This window comes from Alexandromys fortis, unplaced genomic scaffold, assembly GCF_014885135.2.
Source record: "Alexandromys fortis isolate MF-2015 unplaced genomic scaffold, M_Fortis_MF-2015_v1.1 scaffold_303, whole genome shotgun sequence".
NCBI classification, from domain to species: Eukaryota; Metazoa; Chordata; class Mammalia; order Rodentia; family Cricetidae; genus Alexandromys; species Alexandromys fortis.
This window is the reverse complement of record NW_026068181.1, coordinates 31,272-49,590: the sequence shown is the minus strand read 5'-3', so window position 1 is coordinate 49,590 and position 18,319 is coordinate 31,272. Positions and strand designations below refer to the sequence as shown.

At 39.6% G+C, this 18,319-nt stretch overlaps 2 protein-coding genes across 2 annotated transcripts; one reads left to right on the top strand and one right to left on the bottom strand.

The window, feature by feature from the left end:
* The first annotated feature begins 6,221 nt into the window (after nucleotides 1-6,221).
* Nucleotides 6,222-7,172, top strand: LOC126492655 (olfactory receptor 52P1-like). The gene has a single exon (XM_050129198.1). The coding sequence runs from the start codon at nucleotides 6,222-6,224 to the stop codon at nucleotides 7,170-7,172; it is 951 nt and encodes a 316-aa protein (XP_049985155.1).
* A 9,654-nt stretch (nucleotides 7,173-16,826) lies between these two features.
* LOC126492681 (sphingolipid delta(4)-desaturase DES1-like) lies at nucleotides 16,827-17,846 on the bottom strand. Its single transcript, XM_050129221.1, has 2 exons — nucleotides 17,130-17,846; nucleotides 16,827-16,988 (listed from the first exon to the last, which is right to left on the bottom strand). The coding sequence occupies exons 1-2, from the start codon at nucleotides 17,844-17,846 to the stop codon at nucleotides 16,842-16,844; spliced, it is 864 nt and encodes a 287-aa protein (XP_049985178.1). The 3' UTR covers nucleotides 16,827-16,841.
* Nucleotides 17,847-18,319: the final 473 nt, after the last annotated feature.

Genomic DNA, 18,319 nt, shown 5'->3' with positions numbered 1-18,319 from the left:
TAGAAAGCCAATACAAAGAGTAGGGATAAATCCTGGTGCCACTGCCAGTGGCCCATAAATTTACCCCAGCCATACAACTGTCATCCACATTCAGAGGATCCTGTTTGGTCCTATGCTGGTTCCTTCCCTGTCTGGATGGAGTTGGTGAGCTCCTATTTGCTCAGGTAAACTGTTTCAGTGGGTGTCCCCATCACGGTCTTGACCTCTTTGCTCATATTCTCATCCCTCCCACCACTCTTCATCTGGACTTTGGAAGCTCAGCCCAGTGCTCCACTGTGGGTCTCTGCCTTTGTCTTCATCAGTTGCTGGGTGAAGGTTCTATGGTGATATTTAAGATAGTCATCTGACTACAGGGCAGGGCAAGTTTGGGCACCCTCTCCTCTATTGCTCAGGGTCCTAGCTGGGGTCATCCTTGGACTCCCGGAAATTTTTCTGGTGTCAGGTTTCTTGCTAACCCTATAATGGGCTTTCTCAATCAAAATATCTCTTTCCTTGCTCTCCATCTCTGTCCTTCCTCCATCTTGACTATGGTGCTCCCTCAAGTTTTCCTTTTCCTCTCCTTCTCCACTCCTCCTTCTATTCTGCCCTCCTTTCTCCCCTCCTACCCAATTCTGTCTGGAGGTCTTGTCTATTTTCCTTCCCAGGCCAGGGGGGATCTATATATGTTTTTCTTAGGATTCACCTTGTTACTTAACTTCTCTAGGGTTGTGGACTATAGGCTTGTTATCCTTTGCTTTACAGCTAGTATGAATTTATGAGAGAGTACATGCCATGTTTATCTTTTTGAGTCTGGAGTACTTCACTCAGAATGTTTTTTCTAGTTCCATCCATTTGCATGAAAATTTCAAGATGTCATGGTTTTTTAACTGCTGTGTAAATGTACCACGTTTTCTTTATCCATTCTTTGATTGTTTCCAGGTTTTAGCTATTACAAATAATGCTACTATCAACACAGTTGAACAAATGTCCTTGTAGTATGATTGAGCATCCTTTGGTTATGCCCAAGAGTGGTATTGCTGGGTCCTGAGGTAGGTTGATTCCCAATTTTCTGAGAAACCACCATACTGGTCTCGAGAGTGGTTGTAAAAATTTGCATTGGCACTATCAATGGAGGAGTCTTTCCCTTACTCCACATCCTGTCCCTCATAAGCTATCATTAGTGTTTTTGATCTTAGCCATTCTTACTGGTGTAAGATGGTATCTCAGAGTCGTTTTGATTTGCATTTCCCTGACGGCTAAGGATGTTGAACATTTTCTTAAGTATCTTTCAGCCATTTGAGATTCGTCTGTTGAGAATTCTCTGTTTATATCTGAACTGCATTTTTTTAACTTGGATTATTTGGAATTTTGATGTCTAATATTTTGAGGGTTTTTTTTTTTTTATATCTATTTTGGAGATCAGACCTCTGTCTGATGTGGGGTTAGTGAAGATCTTTTCCCATTCTGTGGGCTGTTGTTTTGTCTTGTTGAACATGTCCTTTGCTTTACAGAAGCTTCTCAGTTTCAAGAGGTTCCATTTATTAATTGTTTCTTTCTGTGTCTGTGATACTGGTGTTATATTTATGAGGTGGTCTCCTGTGCCTATGCATTGAAGGATACTTGTACTTTCTCCTCTATGAGGTTCACTGTGGTTGGTTTTATTTTGAGGACTTTGATCATTTGGACTTGAGTTTTGAGCATAGGGATAGATATGGATCTATTTGCATTCTTCTACATGTTGACATCCAGTTATGCCAGCACTATTTGTTGAAGATGCTTTCTTTTTTCCATTGTATATTTCAGCTTCTTTCTCAAAAATCAGGTGTTTATAGGTGTGTGGATTAATATTCGGGTCTTCAATTTGATTCCATTGGTCAATGTTTCAGTTTTTATGCAAATAGCAAGCTGTTTCGATTACTGTAGCTCTGTAATAGAGCTTGATGTCAGGGATGGTAATGCCTCCAGAAGTTCCTTTATTGTATAGGATTGTTTGGCTATCCTTGGTTGTTTGTTTTTCCATAAGAAGTTGACCCTTTCAAGGTCTGTGAAGAATTGTGTTGGGTTTTTGATGAGGATTTTATTGAATCTATAGATTGCTTTTGGTAGGATTGCCATTTTTAATATGTTAATCCTACCTATCCAAGTGCATGGGAGATCTTTTCATTTTCTGGTATCTTCTCCAATTTCTTTCTTCAAAGACTTAAAGTTCTTGTTTAAAAGTCCTCACTTCCTTGGTTAGTGCTACCTCAAGATATTTTATGCTATTTGTGGCTATTATGAAAGGTGATGTTTCTCTGATTTCCTTCTCAGCTTCTTTATCATTTGTGTATAGGAGGGCTACTGCATTTTTTAAAGTTGATCTTGTATCCTGCTACATTACAGAAGGTATTTATTAGCTGTAGAATTTCCCTGGTAGAGCTTCTGGAGTCATCTATGTATATGATGATGATCTGCAAATAGTGAAAGTTTGACTTCTTCCTTTCCAATTTGCATCCTTGATTTCCTTTTGTTGTCTTATTGCTCTAGCCAGAACTTCAAGAACTATGTTGAACTGATATAGAAAAAGTGAACAGCTCTGTCATGTTCCCGATTTTAGTGGGATTGCTTTGAGTTTCTTTCCATTTAATTTAATGTTGGCTTTCGGCATGCTGTATATTGTTTGTACTATGTTTAGATGTGCTCCTTGTATCTCTGATCTCTGCAAGTCCTTTGTCATGAAAGGGTGTTGGATTTTGTCAAATGATTTTTCAGTGTCTAATAAGATCATATGTTTTTTCTTTCTGTTTATTTATATGTTGGACTACATTGATAGATTTTTCATATGTTGAACTATCTCTGCTTCTCTGGGATGAAGCCATCTTGACCATGGTGGATGATTTTTGTGATGTGTTCTTGAATTCTGTTTGCCAGTATTTTATTGAGTATTTTTGTATCTATGTTCATGAGTGATATTGGTCTGTAATTCTCTTTCTTGATTGAGTCATTGTGTGGTTTCAGTATCAGGGTACCTGTAGCCTCAGAAAAAGAGTTTGGCAATGTTCCTTCTGTTTCTATTATATGGAACAAGTAGAGGAGCATAGGTATTAGCTCTTCTGGGCTTTTTTTTTTGTGTGTGTGTGTGTTGTTCTTGTTGTTGGGAGACATTTGAAGGTTATAACCCTCCTTAAATTGTTCACCTGGTCGTGATTTAATTTTTGTATGTGGTACTAATCCAGAAAATTATTTATTTATTTTACATTTTCCAATTTTGTGGAGTACAGTTTTTGTAGGATGACCTAATGATTCACTGGATTTCCTCCGTGTCTGATGTTTCGTCCCCCTTTTCATTTCTGTTTTCCTTAATTTGAATGTTCTTTTTTTCTGCCTTTTGATTAGTTTGGGTAAGGGGTTGTCAGTCTTGTTGATTTTCTCAAAGAACCAGCTCTTTGTTTCATTTATTCTTTATTTCTACTTTATTGATTTCAGCCCTCAGTTTGGTTATTTCATGTTCTTTACTCCTCTTGGGTGAGTCTGCTTCTTTTTGTTTTAGAGCTTTTGGCTGTGCTTGTGTGAGATTTCTCTACTTTCTTTATGTAGGTATTTAGTGCTATGAACTTTTCTCTTAGTACTGCTTTCAAAGTGTCCCACAGGTTTGGGTACTTTGTGCCCTCATTTTCATGGAATTCTAGGAAGTCTTTAAGTTATTTATTTATTTCTTCCTTGACCCAGGGATGGTTCATCTAAGCACTGTTCAATTTTTGTGAGTTTTTAGGCTTTCTGTAATTAGGGTTGTTGTTAAATTCTAATTTTAAACCACAGTAATCCAATAACATACAGTGGGTTATTTCAATTTAATTTTGTATCTGTTGAGATTTGCTTTGTTACTGAGTATGTAGTTGTAGAGAGTGGGGTGTTGAAATCTCCTACTATTAGTGTGTGGGGTTTGATATGTGATTTAAACTTTAGTAATGTTTCTTTTACATAAGTGGATTGGATGCTCTTGGATTTGGCTCATAGATGTTCAGGATTGAGATTTCATCTCCATTGATTGTTCCTCTGATGAGTATAGAGTGTCCTTCTCCATCTCTTCTGATTGATTTTAGGTTGAAGTTTATTTTGTTAGATATTAGGATAGCTACACCCACTTGTTTCTTAGGTCCATCTAATTGGAAAATCTTTTCCCAACTCTTTACTCTGAGGTAATATCTGTCTTTGAGGTTGAGGTGTGTTTCTTGTATACAGCAGAAGGATGGGTCCTGCTTTTGTATCCATTCTTTAGTCTGTGTCTTTTTATAGGTAAATTGACTCCATTGATATTGAGATATTAAGATCAGTGATTGCTAATTCCTGTTATTTTTTGGTGGTAGCATTTGTGTGTTTTCCTTCTTTGGGGTTTGCTGGTGTGAGGTTATCTGTTGCCTGTGTGCCTTTGGGTGCAGTTAGTTTCCTTGTGTTGGAGTTTTCCTTCTAGAACTTTCTGTAAGGCTGGATTTGTGAATAGGTATTGTTTAAATCTGGTTTTGTCATGAAATATCTCGTTTTCTCATCGATGGTGATTGAAAGCTTTGTTGGATATAACAGTCTGGTCTTGCATCCGTGGTCTCTTAGTGTTTGTAGCACATCTGCCAGGATCTTCTGGCTTTCATGGTTTCCATTGAGAAGTCGGGTGTAATTCTGATCGGTCTGTTCTTATATGTTACTTGGTCTTTTTTTCCTTGACAACTCTTAATATTCTCTCTTTATACTGGATATTTTTCATTTTAATTATTATATGGTGAGGGGACTTTTTTTTTTGTCTATTTGGTGTTCTGTATGCTTCTTGTACCTTCATAGGAATATCTTTTTTTTTTGTTGGGAAAGTTTTATTCTATGATTTTGTTGAATTTATTATTTGTGCCTTTTAGCTGGAGTTCTTCTCCTTCTATCTCTATTATTCTTAGCTTTGGTCTTTTCATGGCATCCCAGATTTCCTGGATACTTTGTGTTAAAAATTTGTTAGACTTAAAGTTTTCTTTTATCAATGAATCTGTTTCATCTATAGTATCTTCAACACCTCCGATTCTCTCTTTCGTCTCTTTTATTTTGTGCATTATGCTTGCCTCTGTAGTTCTCATTTATTTACCCAGATTTTCCAATACAAAATTCCCTCAGTTTTTGTTTTCTTTTGTGTCTATTTCTGTGTTCATGTCTTGAAGTGTTTGAACTGTTTGCTTCACCTGTTTGATTGTTTTTTTCTTGGTTTTCCTGGGTTTCTTTGAGAGATTTATTGTTTTCTTCCAATTTTTGTTTGTCTTTTCCTCCATTTCTAATAAGATTAATTTTCATTTCCTTTTTAAGGGTCTCCATCATCTTCATAAAGTAGCATTTAAAATTGTTTTCTTCAGCTTCTTCTGGGTTAGGATGATCAAGTACTCTTGTTGTATAACCACTGGTTTCTAGTATAACCATCTTGTTGTTTATGTAGAATGAATTCTTGCTTTGGCGCCTACCCATCTCTTCCGCCAATTAGTGCCGGTAGTGTTTTTGCCTCTTGGTCCAATCCTTGCAGTGGCTGTCTGTGTCTTTGGGAACCATTCTTTGTCTGCTCTGTACTTTCTCTGCCTATGTCTCGGAGCCCCTGAGATCTCTCTTGGCCTGCTTTTTTTGGTTCATTTTCTTGGTCCTCTCTGTGTATTAGCAGCCTGTGCTTCCAAGTTCCTCTGAGGTGTTGGGGGATATAAGAATTTGGGGGAAGTGTGGGACTTGTAGTTTATAGGATCTAATCAATGGGGTGGGAGTGTTGGAGCAGCCTACCTCTTGTACCCCTCTGTATTGCTGCAGCCTGTGTCTCAGAGTTACTCTGAGGTCTTGGGGAGGTGGGGAGAAGAGGAGTTTGGGGATGGAGTAGTACATATAGCTTACAGGGTCCATTCAATGCGGTGGGGTTGTTGGAGCAGCCTACATGCAGGAAGCTTGTCTGCTGACTGCCTAGCAAAGCTGCAGCAGGAGGGGAAGGGTCCTGGGGTTTTGCCCCAATATGGATGACCTAGAGAGTAGGGTGGCCCACTGGGTGGGTGGTCTCTCACCTCTTGGTCCTCCCTGTGTATTTCTACCTGTGTTTCAGAGTTCCTCTGAGGTTGCAGAAGATAAAAGGGTTTGGGGTGACGGTTTGTAGTTTACAGGGTCCAATTGATGGAATGGGGATGTTAGATCAGCCTACCTACAGAAAGTTTGCCTGCTGGCTGGTTACAGTATTATTAACATGCAGCATCCCTAGGTTTAACATGGACGGCAATGCTACACATCACATTACATCTTTCTTCCTGGTTGGTATTCCTGGGTTGGAAAGCTTTCACTGCTGGATCGGCATCCTTATCTGTCTCCTGTTTGTCCTGACCTTGCTGGGGAACAGCATAATCATCACCACTGTCAAGTTAGAGCCAAGTCTCCACCAGCCTATGTATTTCTTCCTTTGTATGCTGGCAATGAACGACATGTGTCTTACCATCTCTGCAGCTCTACAGATGCTTGCCATCTTCTGGTTTGGTGCACACTGGATCAATTTTGATGCCTGTCTAACACAAATGTTTTTCATTCACACACTTTGCATCATGGAGTCTGCTATCCTAGTGGCCATGGCTTTTGATCGCTTTGTGGCCATTTGCCTCCCACTGTCTTACGCATCAACCCTGACAACACCCATGGTGATTAAAATAGGCCTAGTTGGCCTCAGCCGAGCTACACTTATGATTATGCCATGTCCCCTTTTCATTAAAAGACTGCTCTACTATACCAAATATGTCATCCACCATGCCTATTGTGAGCACATGGCTGTGGTGAAGGTGGCCAGTGCTAACACCTATGTAAACAGAATATATGGAATTCTAGTGGCCCTTTCAGTGGCAGTATTTGACCTCGGGCTCATAGGCACATCCTATATAAAAATTCTCCAGGCAGTGTTCCGACTCTCTTCCCAGAGAGCTCGCTCGAAAGCCTTGGGCACCTGTGCGGCCCATGTTTGCACCATTCTTGCTTTCTACACACCTGCGTTGTTCAGCTTTCTGACTCATCGTTTTGGCAAGAATGTGCCTCCAAGTGTCCATATAATTTTTGCAATCCTGTACTTACTAGTGCCCCCCACAGTCAATCCCTTGGTGTATGGTGTTAAGACCAAAGAGATTCATAACCGAGTAGTGGGTCTTCTTCTCCTAAAAAAGAAAATTTCTGAATACTAAAACATTGATACAACTTCTGTTGAAATGTGTTCTTCACAGCAATAGTGTATTAACCTTTGTTGTCACTCTGTTCTTAAACTTTTATTTAATAGAAGATATATTATATATAATGTTGTATTTCTATATTTATCTTAAATATTGAATTTTATAAAAACTACTGATGAAATTATTTATCATTTCATTGAGAATCTTCAGATTTCTCAGTTATGGTTTTTACTTGCCTTTTTCTTTTTGAGACAGAGCTTGCTATGTAGACTGCAGAGATCCATTTGCCTCTGCTTCTCAAGTGCTGGAATTTAAGGTATGTGATACAAAGCCCAGCTATAGTTCTGATTTAATATAAACATACATTTATCCATTGCCATCTATCTTCTTGTCTTTATCTATAAATAGAAATGAATTTACTTATATTTAGTGCCGTAGTTCAAAGTAAAATATATGTAATAATGGTAGTTTTGATTCTAGTATATTGAAATTTGTAAAATATCTCTAATAACCTTTCTTCAGCCATCAGAGAAATAAGGTTACACGGCAAATTGCCACTTTAAAATGTGGGAGGAGACAACAGAGAATCACAGTCATGCTTTCCCTGTAAGAACAGTCAGTGTAATTTTTCTGAGACATGGAAATTAATATAGCTCAAAGATTCAAATCTATGTGAAGATTCCTTCAGAAAAGAATGCAGATGAAATATTGATTTCATTTTTCATTATTTAATATATTGTTCTGTTCAAAAAACTAGTAATCTTGAGGCAATATGGAGATATAATATTTTGGGATAGCAAAGGAAAGTACTACTATGGTCATAGATTGACAGATTTGATATGCAAATTAAATATGATAGTAAAGACATTTTAGACATTCTTACAAGAAATAAAAATTGACAATATGGCCTATTAATATGACAAATAGGAAGCAATGCCACTAAAGTGTATAAGCAGGGATACGTTACTGATTTATTTTAGAAAGGAGCACAGTGTAAACATTTAAAAAAGGAGCCAACATGAAAAAAAATGCTTTGCTTTAGTTTAGATTATTTTTGATGCTTTGTTTTTCAAGACAGGGTTTCTTTGTATAGCTCTTACTGTCCTAGAACTTGCTCTGTAGACTAGGTTGATCTGGAAGTCACAGAGATCTGCCTTCCTCTGCCTCCAGAGTGTTGGGATTGAACCACTGCCTTGTTACTCACAGATTCTTAAATTGAGTGTCATGGTATCATCTAGGGTAGTATATCTGCATACGGATTGCAAATATTTGACAACAGTAAAACGTTTCTGAATCTGCATTGATCAAATAAGAAATCCAAATTAAATGAGCAATGAGCCCATTGAGTTTCTGGGAGTGTCTGCCTGTGTTGCACTGAGTGATCACTGAGCACCAGGCATGAGCGATTTGTATTGTGCATGTGATCATACCATGAAAGGCCAGTGAAGGCTGCCTGAAACGCCTCGGTCAAGAATTGAGATCTTTGTATGTAATGGATTATATGAAAACTTTCCTCCTTTTATATAAATATCATGATTTAATTATAGAAAATAGGGACTTGAATAGTTTTCTACTACTGTTCTTCAGAATGTAACTAATGTGTTTGAATGTTTTGTGGTAATTTTTAAAAATAACTTCTAAAAAAGGTTTGTTTTTATTTTGTGTGTGTGTGTCTGCACATGTGTGGGGGCCTGTGGAGCCTATAAGATGACATCATATCTTTTGGAGCTTGGGCTATACTGCCTGTGAGCTGCTTGATGGTTGCTGAGCCATCTTTCCAAACCTAAACATTTTGATGTTAATAATAGTATTGGAATAACTGACTCTGGTTTCATAAGAAACTGCTCAATAATTTGGCATTGGAATTAGAACCCAAGCTCTAACAATTTATGGAATAATTCTAAACACACTTCTGCCATTTTGTACTACATGTGAAGCAGCACTTTCCACTTTGATGACTGTAAAATCAAAATATAGATCAGTTCTGAAAAGCACTGGTGATACTTTACATCTTGCATCAGATGTTCAGCCAAGTTTTAATATTTTATAAATTCTAAGCAAGGGCATCCTTCTCAGTAGTATGTAATTGTGCCTTAGTCTTTAATAACTAAGAAACTTATATGAATTCAGCAAGTTGTGTTAAAATAAATTCTTTGTGATTAATGCATTAATGTTTCATTAGTAAACTTCCTATATGTACCTACCTGAAGGTAAATGAGAAAGCACTCGAGGAAAAAGGTTAGCAAGTAGAAAAAGCACTTAAGAAGCGCTGCTCTAGTAGGTAAATATAGCCATTATACAGTCATTGGGGATGCACTCAGAACTCAGGTAAAGGACTTGGTGCAGGTTTTAATGATAGGGTAAGAGTCCTTCACACAGACCTGCAACACAGCTTGAATATCTGCATGAGCTTGAGGCAGTAGCATTGTTGCAAACCTTGTGCTGTAATGTTGACAGTGTAAGCCATGAAGGAATCACCGATGGACAGCGAGGACTGCACTAGACTTTCATGGCTATTTGCATAGCACTAGAATTGCACACCTTAAACAGATCCTACCCCAGTCTAAGACAGTTCCTAAATAATTAGAAAAGAATAATATAGATATTAAAGTGTGCATAATATGGAGGCCTAAAATTAAAAGTAGCCTGTACAGTAAATTCAAGGTCACTGAAGTGGACTGTGCCAAAGGACTCAGAGTTTAGGTTGCTTCCTCACAATGATGTTGACTGCATGGCAGAGGAGGATGAGGCATGTTATTTGTGAAGCTTGGAAAGGATCCCTGCTCAAAAGCGACAGGAAGCTTGGGCGTCTACAATTCCACAGTCACTCACATACACAGAAGTGCTCACCACACATTTACCTTCCTAGATTTACCTTCTTAGAGGTTAAAACACTCTCAGAATTTTGACGATTCACTGATTGATATCTTAGATGCAAATCCTCAGCTTCAGGGCTTGTTCTATTGGAGGTCTGTGACTTCTATTCTAAGGAGAAGTTTATTTAGGCTTCCCAAACATGTGTGTACTTTCATCATTTCTGATATTCATTATAAATCATACAAAGTTAGAATAAAATTCATTAAATATTAATGAAATTTTGTTTCTTTATTAAAATATACTTTATATACAAGAGACGAATGAAAATGAGGACATGATTACTCCCAGGTATGGTTGAAGAGAAGGTTTGTATTGTATATATGAGGGAGAGGACCAGACTGAACATGGCCAGCAGAATAGAACAGAGCATCAAGAGGGGAGAGAGAGAGTGAGAGAGGAAGAGAAAAGAGAGGGAGACAAGGAGGGCAAAGAGAACCAAGAGCAGAGTGAAAATGGCAGGATTATATAGGGAAGAGAAGGTGGGGGAAGGGAAGAAAAATTCAGGGGCTGGAGAAGATTAGGGAAGGGAATGGGAGAAGTGCTGGGAAGAGCCCATTATAACTGGTAACTGCAATGCTGGGAGATGCTGGAAGAACCAGGCAGCCAGTGTCCACTTTGATATGATAATAGGCTCCTCATTTAGCCACTTTTCCTAGATTTCTTCAGGACCTAACATCATGAGATACAACTATGAATGGCTGCCTAATTTTCTATACTCAACTTATAACTGTCAAGTTATTATGAAAAGAATTCAGTTTCCTTAAATATTCATTTTGCCAGCAACACAGGCATATCTCTTTTATTTATGGACTTCCATCCTTTAAATTTCTGATTTCAGTGATACCAAGTACAAACACTGAAACACATATGAAAGAGTTAATATAGGCATTGCTTATCAAGTGCCACTTATATGATAAAAAGTGTGTGACAGTAATATACAATATTTTATTCACTTGTGTTGAAATAAGAGCGGCGGGGCTGCGTCCCCAACACCCCGGCCGCTTGGCTAGCTCATGCCCGAAATAACAACACACAAACTGTATTCATTTAAAGAACTGCTTGGCCCATGAACTCTAGCCCTTACAGGCTAATTCTCGCACCTGGACTAGCCCATTTCTAATGATGTGTGTAAGCACCCCAAGGTGCGCTTACCGGAAAGATTCTAGCCTAAGTCCATCGTGGGTTGCAGCTGCCTGGGAGAGCTGAGCATGGCGTCTCTGCTCCAGCAGAGCTGTCGGGTCTCTCCGGGAGCAGAGCAGAGTCTGACCTCACTTCCTCTTCCGCCCAGAATTCTATTCTGTTTACTCCTCCCATCTATGTTCCAAGCTGAGGCCAAGCAGTTGGTTTATTATAACTTAACCAATGAAATCAACAGATTGATATATGACACTCCCACATCACTTCCCCTTTTTCTGTTTAAAAAAAAAAAAAAAAAAAAAGAAGGCTTTAACTTAACATCCAAAGCTCTAGAAATGACAGAGACATCTCGCTGCCTGGACAGTCACCCAAAGTTCCTCTGTACCGTTGGGGCATCCATCTTCGGCCTACAGGCCCATAGTTTCCAGCAGACATTTCCACAAAGCAGGAAATTTCAAAGGCAGTCACTATCTGCTTGTCCTGAAGAATGTCTTGCAGACTCTTTCATGAATCAGGAACCCCGAAAGATCATCTCACCTTTAGGCAAGTTCAGCAGTCCTCTCTCTGCGGGTTCTCTGTGTCCAGTTTATGCAATAGTCCAGGCAAGAGCAGTTTCTTGCCCAAATGGCTATCAAACTCCATAAGGATCCTCTTCGATGCCCATCTTCCTCTTGAAGTAGATTGGTGCTGCCAGGAGCAGAGTGTCTCATTGTCATGAAAAGTCCTAAGTTATTAAAACATGTAAAATGCCATATTCTCTAGCCTTTGAAAGATATGAAGAATGCCTATCTAAAATATATCTATGCACATCTAGAAAATCTTAACTAACATAACTACAAGCTTAACTACTATTAATGATTATTCATTAACAACCTATATACATTCAAAATTGACCTTAAATCTCTATCAATAAAGCAAAATCTATACTAATGCAAATTATTCATATCTATATCATATCCCCCTTTAAATGTAAAAGAACATTTATAAACCATATTTGGGAACATGGGCGCAGTTTTTTCTCTCCAAACTGCTTCCTGCTGAATGGGGGCGTCGTTAATTAGGTCTTTCATGGTATAACCTGTGTGCTAGTTTCATCTCAGTTGGCAGTTGAGCGAAGCAATTTTCTGAAGGTATTCACAGCAACCGTTCAGGAGGGCGTGGTCCATCATACCATATCGGAATAGAAGAAATGAACAGGGTCTCATCCTCTGTGAAAACAAAAAAAGAAACTCCTTTCCAAAGTATCATGTCCTTAGATCCAAATTTCAAAGTCAAGGCATCAAAATCTCTACGTTGGATTAGTTCAGCAGCATTTATAAACAAATATCTTTTGGCAGCTGTTGCTCCTTCCTCAGCATTCAAACAATTCAAAGAGAGCATAATAGTATACAGTATCAAGATTCTCTGTGTATTTTCCATCTTTGTACGCTTTATTTTAACCTCTATTTCGTTTATTTTTACTTTTATATTCTCTGTATCTCTTTGACCTGGAATAACTCTGTAGACCAGGCTCTCCTTGAACTCTCAGAGATCCGCCTGTCTCTGCCTCCCAGGCATTGGGATTAAAGGTGTTTGCTACTACACCTTGAACTCACAGAGATCTGTTTGTCTCTGCCTTCTAGGCACTGGGATTAAAGGCGTGTGCTACCACACCTTGAAGTCACAGAGGTCAATCTCCCTCTGCCTCCCAAGTGTTGGGATTAAAGGCGTGTACTACCACACACAACTTCTCTTTTTCTTTTTTTTTTTTAAGAACTTTTAACTTTTAGCTTGCATATATTTTTAACACACTGTAAATCATTTAAACATTTTCTTTGTCTTTGAATCTCTTTACTGTATATCTCTCTTTTTCTGACCACACGAGCCTTTAAATTACTGAGCAATATGAGTAGGATTAAAGCCGTGGCTTTGCCAGCTAGATCCAGTCCATTCCTTAGCTTTCCGGCCTCATGGCTGAGGTACCGGTTGTAGCCACGTTTACTGCCACAACTCTATGGCATTTCAAGGTCCCTGCCAGCAAGCGAGCTTCAGCAGCCTGTGCTTGCAAACCACACGAACCGCCTGCGTAAAAGAGTCAGAGTTTGCCGTGGCAGGACAGCCCAGAAAGCCGGCATTTTTGAACAGCGCAGCTTTTTTCCTGCTACGGCTGAAAACCGAAAAGCATGCGTTCAGCTTTTCACCAACACCATTTAAGTGTTTTGTGGCAGGACCTCTTAATGAGCTGCAGGGTTTTGCAGCTGAAGCTGAGTCAGGAAGCCTCTCTTAGATGAGAGTGCTTGCTTGCTTCTAACAAGCAGAGGAGACCCGAGAAACTGCTGCTACCAAGAAAACATGCTTTACTCTTTCCCAAGCTTTCTCAGGCTTTTTGTGGATTCAGTTAGCCTCACGTCTGGGCACCACACTTGGATTTTTTTTTTACAAAAGTGCACACACATCTTGATATAACATAGCTTGACAACACTATGGAAGACAATGAATCTTGAAAAACAAAGCAAAGTGAAATATCACGGGAGAAATGACTGGAAAAATAAAAATATAGGTGGCTGGAGAAAAGGCCTAGAGATGAAGAGCACTAGCTGCTCTTTCAGAGGACTTGTGTTCAAGTCCCAACTCACCTATAGTGGCTATCAATTGCATGTAATTCTGGTTCCAGGGACTCTGACTCCTGCTCCTGGCCCCTGTGGGCACCAAGCATGAATGCAGTACACAGACACACATGTAAGCAAAACACACTACACATAAAATAAAAAATGATTTAAAGAAACTAAATATGTACTCTTAGAGCATAAGATCAATTCACTAATAACCTGTCAGGGTAAGGAATCCATGTGGCAGAGAACACACCGCATGAGAGTGAGTGGGATGTAAGTATCTGAAGACATTTCCTTAAAAGAACAACGCCTTCAATTGAACAATAGATGCCCAAGCAGGAAAACAGAGTTTGACATTATTAAAGCCACTGGATTTTATTGGACTTAAAGACAGTTTAGTGGTAATTCTGAAATGAAAAATAAATCTAAATGAAACTATAAATAAATGAATAAATAAATATAGAACAGATGGTATGACTGAACTCATAAGAACAGTCCTCAGGGCTGAAGAGATGGGTCAGTGGTTAAGAGTATTTTCTGCTCTTCTAGAGGACCTGGTTTCAAATCCCAACTCCCACATGGTGGTTCAAAACTTCCTGTAACCCCAGATTTAGGGGATCTGATACATTTTCATTTTCATGGGGTACCAGTTACTAACATTGTACACAAACATACCTACGGGCAAAACACTCGCATACATAAAATAAAATGAATAAATCTTTAAAAAATAAAATGAAAAAGTAAGTCAAAAGACAATCCACGTTCATTGTCTCCTATATAGTGAAAACCATATGTTTTGTAGGGAGGAGTCTGAAATGACATAATTTTTATCAATCACTTGAATGTAAACATGGCTAGGCAATATCAAAAGCACAGTGTAACATATCACAAGGAAGCATAATCCAGAATGAGAGAACCTCTAGTCTACATATTAAACACTCCATTTGCTATTAGTTGGTTGTATTCTTAGATCATTCTTGATGTCTTTCCTCTTGTTTATACTATTTAAACCAGATATTTAGAATATTTTCAAAACCCATTATTCTATCCTGTGCAAAAATATTTACAGCAACCCATTTTAAGAAAAAATAACCTAAAACACTTAAGCATACCTGTTCTCATTCATGCAAATGAAATAATTACTTCAGATATTAGATTTACAGAAATGTAAAACACCGAAGATGTCATAAATACCAAGAGAAATATCTGAATTTGAGGACCTTCTATGTTATCTGTGGACTAGTAATGTAACATTTCCTATCTTTTTTTTCTCTATAGATTTTTTATTCTTACTTTTTAAAAAGAAAACAAACTACCTTTTTTCATTTTACATACCAATTCCAATTCCAGTTCCCTCTCACTCCCCTCCTCCTGTTTCCTCTACCTTTCTTCCCTACCCCCATTCACTCCTCAGAGAGGGTAAAGGTTCATTGCTTTGGGGAAGGTCCTCCCTACTATATCTTGCCTGAGCAACATATTTATCCAAAGAGAATGGGTTCTCAGAAAGCCAGTACAAACAGTAGCGATAAATCCTGGTGCCACTGGAAGTAGCCCTGCAGTTTGCCAAAGCCATTCAACTGTTGCCCACATTCAGAGGTACTTGTTTGGACCTACGCTGATTCCTTCCTTGTGGAGCTGGAGTCGATGAGCTCCTATTAGCTCAGGAACCCTAAGCAAAACATACATAGATCCACCTGGAAAGGGAAAATAGACAAGATCACTGACAAAATTGGGAGCATGGGAGTGAGAGGAGAAGGGAGGGTGGATGGGGAAGAGGAGTGAAGAAGGGGACCGAGAACTTGAGTGAATAGGATAGTAGGGATGGAGGAAGGACAGATATGAGAGCAAAGAAAGAAATATTTTGATTGAGGGAGACATTATGGGGCAAGCAAGTAACCAGGCACTAGAAAAATTCCCAAGAATCTACAAGGTTGACCCCAGCTAATGCCCTAAGCAATAATGGAGCAGGTGCTCAAACTGGCCTTGCCCTCTAGTCAGATTGATGAATATCTTAAATGTCACCATAGAACTTTCATCCAACATCTGATGGAAACAGAGGCAGAGACCCACAGTGGAGGACTGGGCTGAGCTTGAGCGTCCAGCTGAAGAGTTGGAGGAGTGAGAATATGAACAAAGATGCCAAGACCATGATGGGAACCCTCACTGCAACAGCCACCTTATACTTTTAAGTAGAATTTAAAATGTTACCAAACCTTTGGGGGAGAGCTTGGGGGAATGGGACAGTTGGGATGGAGGAGGAGTGGATATGGGGGCAGGGAAGTATATATCTTAATTAAGGGAGCCATTTGAGGGTTGGCAAGAGACTGGACTCTAGAGGGGTTCCCAGGTGTCCAAGAAGATGTCCCCAGCTTGTTCCTTGAACAGCTGAGGAAAGGGAGCCTGAAATGGCCCTATCCTATAGCCACTCTAATATATATCTTGCATATCACCATAGAAACTTCATCTGGCAATAGATGGAGATAGAGACAGAGACCCACATTGGAGCACTGGACTGAGCTCCCAAGGTCCAAATGAGGAGCATAAGGAGAGAGAACATGAGCAAGGAAGTCAGGGCCGCGAGGGGTGCGCCCATCCATTGTGACAGTGGGATCGATCTAATGAAAACTCACCAAGGCCAGTTGGACTGGGACTGATGGAGCATGTGATCAAACTGGACTCTTTGAACATGGCTGACATGGAGGACTGACTGAGAAGCCAAGGACAATGGCACTGATTTTTTTTTTTTTTACTGTGATTAACAGTTTGGTTTATTAGTTGTTTTAATAAAGTAAAACTCTATAGTGAAAAATAACATAATAGTCTTTTTATGATACGCTTACAGTATGACAGATGCAGGTGGACACACCCTTAGTAACAGTAATACAATGCATGAGTACAGGCGAGCAAGCCAAGACTGGCTGTCTCAGGCTGAGTAGTAGCCTCTGATACCACAGAGATCCTAGTTTTAAAATAAGCCAGTGCAGCTTCTGAGCATCACTGATCTTAAGCTAACAAGATGAAAATTCCACTTTATCAGCTATTATGAAGCTTTGGAGAGGAATTCCTTTGGCTGTGATATTTAGTCCAGATTCTCACTCCCTTTTGGAGGCCTCTTCATCCGTGAGTAGGGACTTATTGTGTCATCCATCACAAAATCATACAGCACTTTGATCCAGGAGTTGTACTGGGGGAGTTTATCGTAGCATTCAGCTGCTATTTTCCTCACCTGGAAGTGAAAAAACACAGCAAGGTGAACCATGAGTGTTACTGAGGCCTCGAGATGACAGACGGTGGACAACCGCCAACTCAGCCAGAGGGTGCCGCCTTGCTCGTGGTCTTCCAGACTCCCTGGCATTCTTCGTGAGACAGGGGCAGGTTTTTTTCCAGGAACGTTGGGGAAGTCATGGCGTTCATTATGATAGCCCACATTGAAGGTCAGCAGATTCGGAGGCCCATAATATGAGTAAGTTTCGTGTCCCTTTAAGAACATGTAATGTTCGGCTATAAAATGCCCAGAAATTGGGTGCAAACCTAGGCCAAGCAGGGAGGCTGCCAACATGTAGACTAGAGATTTAATTCCAAAAACATAGTAAACTATAATGTCAAAAATGATCTGGGTCACGGTATTGATGATTTCCAGATAAGTAATTGGTTTGGGATTGATGAACAGGGGTCTAAAAGCATAAAAGAGAGGCTGAAGGATAACCCAGACAAGCTTCCTGAAGGTGGTGCAGAAGAACCAGCCCTCAAAATCGGCAGGAATAGCCACATCAATGCCATCAGCTCCGAGGTATCGATGATGGTCCATGTGGTATCTCTTAAAGGAAACTGAATATGGAACTCCAATAGGGAGGTTAGCAAATATTCCAAACCAGCGGTTCCATACTGCCTTGTGGTGGCCAAAGGGGAAATTGTGGAAAATCTCATGGATAGCCAGAGTCATTGAGTGGTTAAGGCAGCTGCCAAAAACATAGGACCAAAATATGACCCATTTCCAATCCAAGTCTTTCACTAGGTAAAGTGAAATCAGCTGGACAAGAAGCATCGCAGTTATGATCCAGATCAGGTTGGGGTCAGGCTTCATCAAGGACTTTTTTTTTTATATGTCTTTCTTTCTTTCTTTCTTTCCTTCTTTCTTTCTTTCTTTCTTTCTTTCCTTCCTTCCTTCCTTCCTTCCTTCCTTCTTTCTTTCTTTCTTTCTTTCTTTCTTTCTTTCTTTCTTTCTTTCTTTCTTTCTTTAAGATTTTTGTCTCTTCCCCACCGCCGCCTCCCCTTTCCCTCCCCCTCCCCCAATCAAGTCTCCCTCCCTCGTCAGCCCAAAGAGCAGTCAGGGTTCACTGCCCTGTGGGAAGTCCAAGGACCACCCACCTCCATCCAGGTCTAGTAAGGTGAGCATCCAAACTGCCTAGGCTCCCACAAAGCCAATACGTGCAGTAGGATCAAAAACCCATTGCCATTGTTCTTGAGGTCTCAGTAGTCCTCATTGTCCACTATGTTCAGTGAGACCGGTTTTAACTCAGGCTTTTTCAGACCCAGGCCAGCTGGCCTTGGTGAGTT

Excerpts from the sequence above, each read along its gene's own strand:
- LOC126492655 (XM_050129198.1), top strand. The coding sequence starts at position 6,222 with ATGGACGGCAATGCTACACATCACATTACATCTTTCTTCCTGGTTGGT.
- LOC126492681 (XM_050129221.1), bottom strand. The coding sequence starts at position 17,846 with ATGAAGCCTGACCCCAACCTGATCTGGATCATAACTGCGATGCTTCTT. Across the intron at positions 16,989-17,129 it reads CTGGAAAAAAACCTGCCCCT|GTGAGGAAAATAGCAGCTGA; the intron begins GTCTCACGAAGA and ends TTTCACTTCCAG.